This window comes from Sebastes fasciatus, chromosome 20, assembly GCF_043250625.1.
Source record: "Sebastes fasciatus isolate fSebFas1 chromosome 20, fSebFas1.pri, whole genome shotgun sequence".
Classification (NCBI taxonomy): Eukaryota; Metazoa; Chordata; class Actinopteri; order Perciformes; family Sebastidae; genus Sebastes; species Sebastes fasciatus.
In genome coordinates, this window is record NC_133814.1 from 12,711,514 (window position 1) to 12,725,460 (window position 13,947).

Genomic DNA, 13,947 nt, shown 5'->3' on the forward strand with positions numbered 1-13,947 from the left:
AAATACATAAATATACACTATTGTGTGTTGGTTAACTATACTGAAATATGACTTCCTGTTGATCCTGAGCAGCATTTTTAACATTTCAAACTCAAATCATGTGCTCCTTTTTCCTAAGGTATCCCGACACTATGCAAAATCTCCACAATAAACTGTTTCCCCTACTTACTACATTCTGTTTAATAGTACAGTACTTGTTGCCAAAACTTTAAAGTGAGGAACAAACTATCTTGCGGCACATTGAGAATTACTGTACACTGCATTTTTTTTTTTTTTTACATTTCATCTGCACTTTGGTTTATTCCTTTGTACATATTTATTCCCGTAATTATTTATTACTTGTATAGAGCCAATACAACTCAGCAAAGGTGCAATATCTTACTGTTTTTATAGGTCACAGCAAATACATATTTTTCTATTATAATATATATATATTTATTCTTCTTTATTTTCATTACTGTTTGATATATGTGTAAGTTGTGTATGCACCGTTAGGATTGCTACTTACTTTTGTTGTGCTTTGTGCAATGACAATAATATTCAATTTCTCTGCTATCCTATTACTCACCAATTTTTGTTTTGTTGCAGCAGCAGATTATAGTCATAATAAATAAAAGCAGTCATTTTGAGCTCCATTAGCTATGTATCAAGACTGGTTTATGTGATTGTTTGCCTCAAGAGGGAAGCAGAGTCCATACATTTCATGCTGCAGACCTGCAAATGCCAACACAGAATCACGTTTCTGCACGGATGTACTTTTTTGTGACACTGCTTCAAGCTAACCCCACTATGTTTGGTCTGTTCTCCTCTTTTTTTCTTTTTTTTTTTGGTTCAAAGTCGTTTTATTGGTATTCTGTACAAAATCCAATAAATCACATAAATAATTGTATAAACAAATTATACCCCCCCCCCCCATCCCTATAACAATATTACTGCACCATTAAATAAGCAGAATTAATTTCATAAACAATTACATTTATACATATAAATGAATTAAATCCGATAGAAACATATACAAAAAAAAGGAAAAAGGAAAGGACCAAAAACACAGAAGGATAAGTAATAATATTAAAAATAATATAATTAATAAATAAAAATGTTCTTATAGAGTGCAACAAATATGACAAAGAAAGAAGGGAATTGCTTTCAGGAGTAGATGATGGAAATATTACAATGGGGAATCTGTTAGGAAAGACATCTAAGAAAGTACACAATCTTCTAATTAATTACTTAAGGGCAACAGGAATAATGGAGAGAATTTAATTTGTACATGCATGCCTCTGCTCAGTGCCTTCATATGCTTGATGTAGCTTACCATGCAAGGTTCATCACAAATTGTAAAGCTCTGACTCACTACTGTGAGTTGTACTCTCGGGTTGGATGGCCTGCACTGGTAACCCGTAGGCTCTCCCATTGGTACATCCTTATATACGTATAAGGTGATTCTGGGTCTGCTCCCACAATACTTAAGTGTTTTTATTACACAAAAAATTGTGGACAGTATTCACTGCATTCACATGACCTCTTTGTGCTCTCTGTCCCAAAAGCTCAGACAAAAATTGGTGAAAGGGCTTTTGCATATTCTGCACCCTCAGCCTGGAATTTGCTCCAAAATGACCTAAAAATCAAGGAGCTGGTATCATTAAACATGTTTAAATCTCAAATGAAGGCTTTAGAAGCAGACTCTATGGCATGCCAATGTTTTTAGCCCCCTTGTTGTACAACTGACTCCCAGAAAAGTTCCTTTTTGTCCCCCCATTTGTCTTTAGATAGTTCTCTTGTAATGCAAATTGTAGTGCTTTTAGTGTTTGTGAATTGTTTTTTATCTTTATTTATGTCTGTGTCTGCAACTTTGTGTTCTTGCTGCTGACCGTCTTGGCCAGGTCTCCCTTGGAAAAGGGGTTCTTAATCTCAATGGGACTAACATGGTTAAATAAAGGTTAAAGGGACTGTTTGTAAGATTCAGAAATGCTGCTTAACAGCGACACCTGTGGCTTTGAAATCAACGAAAGTCAGCGTCGGGCTCGCGCTTGCTCGCTCTGCATAGACATGAACGAGCATCGCTCAAAACAGTGAGGCGACACACGTCAGCTAAAACCACAATATCACTCTATATTTCACTTGCTTGGCAGTAATGTTAGCTGACCAGACCAAGGTCTCTCCATGAACATGATTTAGATCTGATCCTAGTGTTGGCTTTTCCTGCCTCACCCTCTTGCGCCCGCAGGGAGACACCGGCAACCGGAGCCTCTCCTCCGCTGCCTGCTTGCATTCACTGACACAGCGCGCACCAACAGAGGTTTTCCGTGTCTTGTGAAGTGACGATGCTCCGCAGAGAGAAACGTGAACCGTGACACCGGCACCCGGTGTCTCCCTGCGGGCGCAGGAGGGAGACGGTAACGTTTCTCTCTGGAGGAGCTGCAGCATTTATTTCTGCACAAACGTCCACTCTACATTCACTAGATATTCTCAGAGCTAAACTAACTCTCCTGCAGTGTGGAGTGAGCGCGCGTTCACGTCTAAAGGTGGAGCGAGTACGCGAGAACGCGCACTCTGTCTGAGTGAAGGAGAGCAGGCAGCGGAGACGAGGCTCCGGCCACACGCGAGCGCGCATATGCGAACGCGCATGTGTGCCGACCCGCTACATTTATACGCTTAAAACGTTACAAACAGTCCCTTTAAATAAAAAAAAATAAAAAAAATATTATTAGTATAATTATTATTGTTATTATTATTAATAAGTATTAATTTAATGTTATTGTTTTTGTTTCTTATTTATTTATTTTATTATTATTATTATTTTATTTTATTTCCTGCCAATCTACTGCTCCACACTCCAGTCCAGTAGGTGGCGGTAATGCACCTATAAGCCAATAAACACCAAAGAAGAAAAGAAGAAGTGTGTTGAGCTGCCCGCTTGTTTCTAGTCGGAAGGTAAATAGAAAGCACAAAGCGGACGTTGTTGTCAAGTGTCAGTAGCTGCCAGCCTTTAGCTAAACACATTTAGAAGAACATGTCTTTACTTTTCTCCTTTTAAAGCCGTAGACATTTACAAAACAACTCTGGAGGAAGCTGTCGCCTTACTGGAACTCTACCTAGTTGTCATGATAATCTCATTCTCGTGGGCTATCTATTTTATATTCGTGTCGAAGCCGCTGTTAGCGATGGGTCGATGACACACAGCCTGCACTGCACCACAGGACGGGCTGAGTCAACACACCGCCCAGCTGCTTCTGCTGCTTCAAGAGGGGAAGAACAACACAATGGATTTCTCTAAGTTCCTGGATGATGATTTCGATGTGAAGGATTGGGTGAACGGAGCCTTCAAGGTGGTGCAGAAGGACGCGCCGGGCAAGGCGGACACACACGCCGCCACTCTGGTGATGAAGCTGCAGCTCTTCATCCAGGAAGTCAACAACTCAATAGAGGGTGAGGAAAGTGGGGAAAAAAAGTTTGGAAATCTGTGTTCGGTGGATTATTTCTCTGTTGTTCCATTGTATTTTATACCTGTTTATTTACCTTCACAATGATGTCCAACTTGTAAGGATCGTGTATTTGTGGGATGAGCAGCACAGCTGATTATGTGGGGAGCGCCAAAGAAACAATTTGCCAAAATGCTCTGCCAATGGTAAACAATGTATTCTCCTGTTGGTGTTGACTCTTATTTTAAGTTGTTTGGTGAATTGGATGGTAAATGGACTTATAAAGCTATCTAGTCTTCCGACCACTCAAAGCGCTTTACATGTCAGTATTCACACATTCACACACACATTCACACACTGATGGCAGAGGCTACTAAGGTGCCAACTTTGCCCATCAGGATTTAATCTAAATACTCATTCACACATCGATGGCTATGCCTCCGGGAGCAATTTGGGGTTAAGTGTCTTGCTCAAGGACACATCGACATGTGACCCGGAGCAGCCGGGGATCGAACCACCGACCTTCCGATTGGTGGACAACCTGCTCTACCCTCTGAGCCACATGCAACCCCACATGATGAGGATGATTGAACTCTCTTTCAGTAACAAGGAACAAACAAGACATATTGGCTATTTTACACTTTATTCATTTAATACGCCGTCAGGAGCCTCAGTAGCGGTGGAAGATCCATACGCAGCCACAACAGCCTGGCACCTCCTCCTCATGCTGGTCACCAACCTGGTCACACGTTGCTGTGGGATGGCGTTCCATTCCTCAACCAGGATTGGTTGCAGGTCAGCCAGCGTGGTTGTGTTGGTCACTCTAACACGTACAGCACGCCCAAGCTGATCCCACAAGTGTTGAATTGGGTTGAGGTCTGCACTCTTGGCAGGCCGTTCCATTCCTCAACCAGGATTCATTGCAGGTCAGCCAGCGTGGTTGTGTTGGTCACTCAATGATGTCACTGGCAAAACAAGGCTTGTCATCATTGAAGGCTATCTCAATGCAGTGAGATATCGGGATGAGATTCTGCAGCCAGTGGCGATCCCATATCTCCACAATCTGGCACCTAACTTCATCCTCCAAGATGACAACGCTCGCCCCCACAGAGCCAGGGTTATCACAGACTACCTCCACAATGTGGGAGTAGAGAGAATGGAACGGCCTGCCAAGAGTCCAGACCTCAACCCAATTCAACACGTGTGGGATCAGCTTGTACGTGTTAGAGTGACCAACACAACCTCGTTGGCTGACCTGCAACGAATCCAGGTTGAGGAATGGAACGCCATCCCACAGCAACGTGTGCAACCTGTCGAGTTGAATCAACATCTCTCGAAAACAGTTTCAGCAGAAACAAAACATTATAACATTCATGAAGGCAGGATATATTGCAGGACTGTCATATTAAACTGCATTAGTTTTAACTAGGTGTACCTAGTAAACGGGCAACTGGTTGTATGTTGACTAATAAGTGGAAAGCTGTTCAGCCTTTACTTGAAACATGGTGACAGTGAAAAATCTCAGATGTAGAGAGCATTGTACAAAATCACACTAATCTGTACAAGGTTGAGCAATAAGTCAATTTTTGGTTAAGTTTGATCTTTGTTTTTTCACTACTGTTGAAACCCAAACCAAAGAGAACTGCATGTAATGACTGCTGGCAATCATTTCTTCCTGTTGTGACCTTCATTCACCGTAAGACTGCTGTGTTTCCGTGTGCAGAGAGCAGTAACCAGGCCCTCCAAAATATGCCCAGAGTGCTGCGAGACGTGGAGGCTTTGAAACAGGAAGCCTTCTTCCTCAAGGAGCAAATGGTTCTCGTCAAAGAGGACATCAAGAAGTTTGAGCAAGACACTGTGCAGTCTATGCAGGTGTGCACAAGTTCAATCACTATGTCATTACTACACACTGTAAATAGCATATGCGTACTAAATACAAATCAACATAGACTCTTAAAGTGTTAACCCGATGTTATGTCATTGAAGTAATTTCTTTGATAATAAGCTCTAAGGATATTACGGCTTTTATACTGTGTGGTTCCTACTCGCCAGGTCCTGGTGGAGATAGATCAAGTGAAGAGCCGCATGCAGTTGGCAGCTGAAGCTCTGCAGGAGGCAGACAAATGGAGCACACTGAGTGCAGACATTGAGGAGACCTTCAAAACACAGGTATAAGTGCAAGACGTTACCACAGGACTTCACTTGTTATGGTTTTGTCATGAACCTTTGCTACTCATCCTGGCCCACTTCCATATAGACCAGACTGTTGGAATGGAATTTAACCTTTTAATGTACAGTATTAGGACTCTGCATACCAAAAAAGGGCTTTGAAATATTAATATTTCTGAAAAAGTAACAGCATATTTAGCAACTAACAACTGATAATATAATAATTAAGATATTACTTCTCTTCCAGGACTTTGCAGTGATTTCCTCCAAGCTAACCAGCATGCAGAACAGCCTGGCCATGCTGGTGGACACACCAGACTACTCTGAAAAGTGTGTCCACCTGGAGGCTCTGAAGAACAGACTGGAGGCCCTGGCCAGCCCTCAAATAGTAGCAACCTTTAATTCCATGTCTATGGGTGAGAAGTTCTTTTGTTTCTCATATTTATTCCAACTTCAATTTCTTTTTTTTCCACTGACTTTCAGTGTAAAACTAAGAATATGTTTCCCTGTGTTTTCTCTGCAGACCAAGCCAAGCTGTTTGTCAAAGTCTTCACAGAGATAGACAGAATGCCACAGCTCCTTGCCTACTACTACAAGTGTCACAAGGTAAGCCTCTCCCTTACCTTAATAATTAATTGATAAATAAGCCGTCACAAAGTCAGATTCTCGTATGTTTTACCTCCATTTTTTTCTTTTTAAATGAAATGTCTGTTCTGGCATCTCCAGGGCCAGTTGGTGAGCATGTGGCAGGATCTCTCTCAGAGTGAGCTCAGTCTGAATCATCAGCTTTCTGAATTCTACGACACCTTGCTCTCCTCGTGGCATTCTCAACTACAGTGGAGCAGCCAGGTGAGACACTCCTGTAGTACCAAGAAAGACACTTAACACACTATTTGAAAGAGCTGGATAGTGATCAGTAGGAGACACCAAATGATGGGTAGTATGTTCTTTGCAGTAGATAAATACAGTGAGTCAGAATGCTCCTTTTTAATTGTTTGCACTTGTACTGAAACAGGTGTTCAAGAACCCGTACGAGGTGGTGACCGTGTTGCTGATCCAAACTCTGGGCAACATGGTCCCATCCATCCCCGTGTGCTTGAGCTCAGCCGTGGAGCGGGCAGCCCAGGAGCAGCGCCTCGACACGCTGCTCGAACTCCACAACACCACGTCCACCTTCGGACACAGCCTGGAGGCCGCCATGCTGCCGCATCTGGGTCCGTGCACAGACGAGACACGACTGTAGATACTTCAGATGTGGGTGGAGTTAGGAAGGTCCTAATGTTCTGTCTGTGTTTCCCCCTCCAGGTGAGAATAATCTGCTGAAGGTGAACGAGCTGGTGTGCGCGCTGTATGACCCCTACAAACCTTATCAGCTACAGTACGGAGATCTGGAGGAAGCTCACCTCCTCATCCAGATCAGTGCTGTACCTTTGGTTAGACACCATTGCACACATACACACATACACTATTTTTCTCTGTTTGTGTCGCCCCTTGTTTCACTCTCTCCATATTCTCTCCTCCCTTTAGGAACACGGTGAGGTCATTGATTGTGTGGAAGAGTTGAGCCACTCTGTTGGCAAGTTGTTTGGCCTGGCCGGCGCTGCCGTGGACCGCTGCGTCAAACTGACTGACGGACTGGCCGTGTGTGGCCTCCTCAAAGCCCTCAAAGCTCTCTTCACCAAGTAAATATCCTGTCATAAGCCACTTACTATGCTTTATTGACAGAAATAATTTACCTATTTTTTTAAGTATATGTTGACCTTTTTTTATTTGATCTCTGTAGCCGGCTTTAACATCGTGCTTGTTCTAGGTATGTGTCGGACTTCTCCACAACACTGCAGTCAATCAGGAAGAAGTGTAAACTGGAGGATACGCCGAGTGCATCTGTTTTCCAGGAGGACTGGACGGCCTTCCAGAACTCTGTCAGGTTAATGTTTTATTTTTACATTTTAGACAATTTTATTAGAATACAGATTTGTGGGCGACGATGGAGAAAACCTGGAGGGGGATTGGGAGGAACTGCCTGCCTGATCTAAACCCGAGTGGTGCTTTGTTATTGGACTTCTGTGCTAGTCATGGATTGACCTCAAACAAACACCACATTAGAGCATAGGGTGAGTAAGTAAGTAACCAGAACACAGTGGGCCAAAGATCGCTCATCGACCTTGTGGTTGTAAAGTACTCAAAAAGTAAGGCACACCAAGGGGTTGTGATGAGGTGCTGTTCATTGAAAGCAGACTTGAAAGTAGAAAAAAAAATGTTGCACACTCTGGCTCGATATGCATTTCTTTTATTCTGATGATGTTTTCGGCCCTCAGACGTTCTTCTAGATCAACAATAATAAGACACAGGCTCTGAGTAGTTATATAGGCCACACCCCAGTCACACAGCTGACAGTGATTAGACAATCATGTCCCACCATAGGGGGGAGAAAAAACAATGAAGAGGCTTTCAGTCAATAAAGAACAAACATTGACTAGAGCTACAGCCCAACCAATTACTTCATATAACTTTAAACAAAATGACAAGAGCCTCTGTGTCTCATACACTACATCTGTGTGGTTATATTTCAAATGTAAAAATACACAAATATTTTGATTTCTAATGTATATATATAGTAAAAGTTCAGCTCTAAATGAACATCATAAACAACCTTATCTAAATAACCAATAAGAAGATGTACAGATCACAGAAAACAACTTTGTGGTCTTCTAATCAGATCTGTGGCTGTATGTCTTGAACACTCAGAGGAACAGAGCTGTAAACTGATCACCACCTGGTGGTGAGTTTGATCAGATGGCGGGGGAGACTACTGGAAAGACTTGCCAAGACCAAACGTGTAGAGAGGACGACCTGGGAACGTCTGTCCATGAGGTCTTTAAGTCCCACCTCTGGGAGAATTCCAGGGGGCGGTTGGGGACGTAGAATACGAGTGGGCCACGTTCAAAGCCTCTATTGTGGAGGCGGCTGCTACTCCATACCCAATATGTGTACGATCGTTCAACATGCTTTTGTGTGAATAAACAGTAGTATGTATCTTTTCGGAGGCACTGAACTAACTTACGTCGTCACTTCCTGAGATCCTCCTTGCCAGTTTGAGATGCGTAACCATGGTAACCAGTGCCAACCTCATGTGACCAAGCAATGATTTATGAGAAATACAAAATTTGAACTTATTTGACAACTTAATTACGCCTATAGCAAAGTGAAATCTTATACTTAAATAGAAACGTTGGTGATGTTACAGAGCTGTTTGCCAAAGTCTGTTATGAACGTTTTTGTAATTACTGCATTGCATTGTGGTATATTTATGCCGCCATAGTGTCTAGCGTTGCATACTGTAATATTTCACCAGAAATAGTATGCAATTCACGTACTATTGGTTTCATACTAAGGTTTTGGACATACTAAAATAGCACGCATACTATTTTAGCGTACTAAATAGCATGTTAGTATAGGAATTTCGGATGCAAACTAGAAGTTGTTGTTGTCAAAAGGTCTTCAGTGCTTGTTGTGGCAGCAACCTAAGAACCTGCTGGTGGACACCAGCGGTGAAGGAGGCCTTTCGGGCTCGGTTGGCCCAGCACCACTAGAGCTTTGAAAGAAGCCAGTTGAGGTGGCTGATCAGGATGCCTTTGGAGGTTTTCCGGGCACGTCCGACTGGTAGGACACCTCGGGGTCGACCCAGAACACGCTGGAAAGATTATATATCTGGCTTGGAAAAGCAGCGGGATCCCCCAGGAGGGGCTTGAAATGGATGGATGTCTAAACGGTTTTATATGGTTTTGTGTTTTACAGGATTATCGCCACTTGTGGAGAACTGCTCAGACAGTGTGGAGCCTTTGAGCAGCAGCTGTCAAACAAGTAGGAGAGATACTGCATTTGTCATAATGTTCTAGTTGTTTCACCCTAAATCATTCATCTCTTTGACATGGAGATAACTCATGGGGGCACCCTGTCAACAAGGCACAATGTCAGATTTTAAGGAATTGCGTGCTCTCTCTGAATACAATCAATCCTTCCCGTAGGATCCTGGGCACGGCAGGTAAGTACTTGTCAGAGTCGTACAGCCCACGCAGCCTGGCAGGCATCCAGGAGGCCAGCTCCACAGAGAGGAAGAGCGCCACCAAGAACCCGTGGCAGGAATACAACTACCTTCAGAGGGGAAATATGACTGAATACAACAGCCTGATGGAAGTCCTCTACTCCCTGAAGGTATGGAGCAGGGCATGGTGTCGGAATGAGGATGTTGATGTTCTGTGAAGAGAACCGACTCTATCAGGTGGTTTATCAAGGACCCTCTGCAGCTGTTTATCCCTTTGTTTTCCAGGAGAAGGGCACCGGTAACTCCAGCCTGCTAACAGAGCCCAGAGCGGCTCTGATCAGACTCAACCAGCAGGCCAACCAGCTGGCTTTCGACTCCGTCTTCCTGCAAATCAAACACCAGCTCTGCCTCGTCTCCAAGATGGAGGTGATTAAGTGTCAAGTTACTGCATGATTTGATTTGAAAGTCTGATTTGAGTGCATTGCTGAGAGCTTTTGGACTTCCTTTGTGTGTGTGTGTGTGTGTGTGCGCGCATTTGAGTGTTGGAGCGTCTATTTTAATCTCGCCTCGTGCTGTTTGTGTTTCAGAGACAAGAGGAACCTGGTTTGGGAGAGCGCTACACAGAGGACCTGCCTACTTTCAGCCTGTCTCCACAAGAATACATTACAAATGTTAGTCAGGTTTGGCTTCAATATACGTCATGACATTCAATTAAAACAATTCCTAAATCATAATTAAAATGTGCAGTGGAGATGAATACAAAAAAAACAACAGGGCTTGCCTCATAAGACGAAGTCAAACTAGCAGTCGTTTTGTACATAATCACAGCTAAAATGAGTACAATACATATTATACTGTAGCTCCCAGACAGCGGATACATCAATCTAGACGTCTGTCCTTCCCTTCCAGATAGGGCAGTACCTGATGTCTCTGCCTCTCCACTTGGAGCCGTTTGTGACTCAGGAGGACCCGGCGCTAGAGATGGCCCTGCATGCTGGGAAGCTGCCTTTCCCTCCAGAGCAAGGTTTCTGGCCATCAACCCTGATTCCCTCCTCAATCTAATGATATTCCTTCTCTCTTCCCTTTCCTCCTATTTCTGCATCCTTTCTTTCCTTCCTGTATATATCTTAAGTCTGAAAACATCTTCACTTTCTTTTTATCCATTGATTTTAAAGGGGTCTTCAATATTCAAAGTGAGAAAAAGTCATTTAACACAATGAATTCATTGTCGTAGAATAACATTATATATTGCTTTTATAAAAATGTATTTATACAGAGAAATTTAACTTTGATTCCTCAGTCTCAAGTGCAGTTTTTAACAAAATCCCCATAATATGTAACTCATTTCTGTGAATATAGGTGTTGCTTTTTCATCACACAGTGATATGTGGTTCTGTTTCAATTTGTTTTTAAATTAAAGGCAGTCCCTGCTTAAAGCTACGGTTGGTAATCTTGAGAAACTAGCAAGAGTACGGAAAAACCGAGCCCATGTGTTGCCAACTCTTTTCCAAAGACGGTAGCAAGCAGCTTTAGCTCCAAAAGTCGCTAAATCTAGCGAGAAAGTCGCCAAGTCAGCAACACTTACAGTCCAGTCCGTCCCTTCAGGCCTCTCTCCAAAATTATAATTATGAACGTAAACATATCATAACGAACGGCGAACATGGATATTGTTAGTACTCACAGCTGTCAAGGATTGGACGCTCTTATTACAGTCCTGTGACCACCACAGATACCGGATTTCTTTCTTTTTGTTGTCAGAGTATTGGATTTATTGATTCCTTTCAGGATGCAATGAGAATTTCAACCAATATAACAAAAATGTTTTTCAAGAAGATTACCAACTCTAGCTTTAATATAAATATTTGAAAATGGACAAGTTAAAAGGTAAAAATCCTCTTGGACTGCAATCATGGCAATGGAAAATGGAAACAACAATTTGTAATTTGATACCCGAATAACACCACTGACCCATATCCTTATTAGCTTGGTTCGCATGCAGTTATTATTATTTGATAGGAAGGGTGGTTGGGTCAGGCAGAAATCTGTTATTGTGTTTATTATTAAAAGTTTCTATACACTCCCAAGTGCAAGATGCAGCATTAAAACAGAAAGTTTTCAGCTTTTTGGTAGAGTATTTAGGGCAAATAATGATTGAAGCAGAAGAAAACACCCAGAGATACAGAGTAACATGACAAAAGTGACCGAACATTACAGTATTAAATAAGACAACTGATCTATCGTGAAGCCAAAGAGCACAAATGCCATAAGAATACTCCCCTACTTTTCTACAACCTTTTCTTTCCCACATAATGTTGACCTTTATCCTCCATCTTCAGCTATATTAAATCCCCACCTGTCTAAAAAAAAGTATTAACATCACTGACTCTTGTTCCCTTTACACCTTGTGCACTTTATGAAACATCACCTTCCTTCTGTCTCAGGCGATGACCTTCCCGAGCTGGACAACACCGCAGACTACTGGCTGGGCTCCATCGCTCGGGCAACCATGCAGACCTACTGCGACGCCATCATGCTCATTCCCCAACTGAGCACCCGTTCCACTAAACAGCTGGCCACGGATATCGGTACGGTAACCGGACGGACGCGTGCAGATAGCGATTCCTTATGATGGCTATAAGCAAAACAATGACATTGTTATGGATGGTGTATTGATGACTTATCCTGTTCCTGCTCCACAGACTATCTGAGCAACGTGATGGACGCTCTGGGTCTGCAGCCGTCCCGCGCCCTGCAGCACATCGTCACCCTGCTGAGGGCCAAACCAGAAGACTACAGACAGACCGCCAAGCTGCTGCCCCGCCGGCTGGCCTCCACCATCGCCGCTGTCCGCTGCATCGACTACTAACAGCGAGGGAGAGGATTGGACTGTAGGTATAGCGGCTCTCAGAGCAACACTGGGGGACTCGCAGGCATGTTTGGAAAATGAAGAAGAATGTGATATCAGTAGTAGTTGGTTTTCTTGTCATTGAGTCCCTTTAATCTCACATTTGGGGCTGCAGCATTTTAGGATTCTAGTCCTGTCCAAATGGCATTTATGGGAATGTTATAAGATTGAAATCAGGGTGGTTCAGACTTTTTTTATACTGATTATTGTTGAAATAAAGTGTGACTTTGAATGATCAACGGTTATAATGCCTTCAGACAAGCCAAAAGGTGGAAGTGTCTTGACTATACATCTTTAATTTCTGCATTTTTTTTTTTTACGTTGCTAAAGCATCTAAGGAATTCATCAGGGGATGTGTGAGAGCAATTTGAAGTCTACATGACTGTTTGTTGATTGATTATTTGTCATACTAATATAACTCCTCTATGATATTAAATTATATTAAGGTAATATTTCTGATATGAGCTGTATTGTTTTCTGTTAACGGAGCTTCACATTCAGTTGACTTCAGCAGTAAAGGGAAAGGTGAGCTCTCTCTTTCTCTCCGGTTGTAGTAGGGGCTGGACAAGTAATATGAATAGTCTCCCATGTGGATATTTTTCCATATTTTTCCATGCAGTATCATAAATATCTGTACATAATACATTGACATAAACACTAAAAAAAATGGAGCCTATTGTGTTACTTTTGATCAAACTATTTTTATCCATCAAATAAAATAGGAGGGTTGAATGAGTTTGTTGTGTAATCAATCTAGTTTAATAAATGTATGGCCTTTTCTGCTAAATCCTTTCTTTTGTAATCCCACATTGGTCTAACTGTCTGTGTGTCCAATGTGCCACTTTTTTTTTTTATTCTTTACTGATGTTAAACGTATTTGCACCTTCAAGTCATGAAAATTGGCACGTCTGTCACCGTCAACTGTCTGGGGAATACATGCAGAAAATAGAAGACTTCACTGTAACACAAAGGTAAGACACCGTGGGTCTTTTAAGATTTTGTTTAAAATGCCTAAAATCTTATATTTGAAGTAGCGCTAAAATGATTAGACTGATGCTCCAGCTTTTCCAGTGTTGCTGCTTTTCTGTCTGTGAAGATTGAATATTTTTAGATTTTGCCGGACTAAAACAATTTGAAGACGTCACCTTGGGCTGTAGGTAATGGTGAAGGGCATTTTCACTATTTTCTGACATGTTAAAGGTGCTATTGATAACATTCAGCCACTAGATGTCACATTCTGCCTCCCCCGTTCCATTGCATTCACTTCACAACAAGTCGTTGCCAGGCACTTGCCATCCATCTCAGTTTTTTTCCACACTGACTGACGACCCAGAGATACCACGTGATACCAACGTCGTTTTACTCTTTGCTCACAAGCCTTGTTAGAAGTGGGAACCAAATGTCAA

General features: G+C 42.4%; 1 protein-coding gene across 1 annotated transcript; it reads left to right on the forward strand.

The window, feature by feature from the left end:
• Window positions 1-2,932: 2,932 nt before the first annotated feature.
• Window positions 2,933-13,277, forward strand: cog7 (component of oligomeric golgi complex 7). The gene is made up of 17 exons (XM_074619042.1): window positions 2,933-3,429; window positions 5,146-5,294; window positions 5,475-5,591; window positions 5,839-6,007; window positions 6,115-6,197; window positions 6,318-6,440; window positions 6,607-6,805; window positions 6,897-7,024; window positions 7,119-7,273; window positions 7,402-7,518; window positions 9,390-9,455; window positions 9,620-9,806; window positions 9,922-10,062; window positions 10,224-10,307; window positions 10,546-10,660; window positions 12,078-12,221; window positions 12,336-13,277. The coding sequence occupies exons 1-17, from the start codon at window positions 3,264-3,266 to the stop codon at window positions 12,500-12,502; spliced, it is 2,310 nt and encodes a 769-aa protein (XP_074475143.1). The 5' UTR covers window positions 2,933-3,263; the 3' UTR covers window positions 12,503-13,277.
• Window positions 13,278-13,947: the final 670 nt, after the last annotated feature.

Coding starts and splice junctions, on each gene's coding strand:
- cog7 (XM_074619042.1), top strand. CDS start 3,264: ATGGATTTCTCTAAGTTCCTGGATGATGATTTCGATGTGAAGGATTGG. Junction 6,008..6,114: donor CTTTAATTCCATGTCTATGG/GTGAGAAGTTCT, acceptor TTTTCTCTGCAG/ACCAAGCCAAGCTGTTTGTC. Junction 10,661..12,077: donor GCCTTTCCCTCCAGAGCAAG/GTTTCTGGCCAT, acceptor CTTCTGTCTCAG/GCGATGACCTTCCCGAGCTG.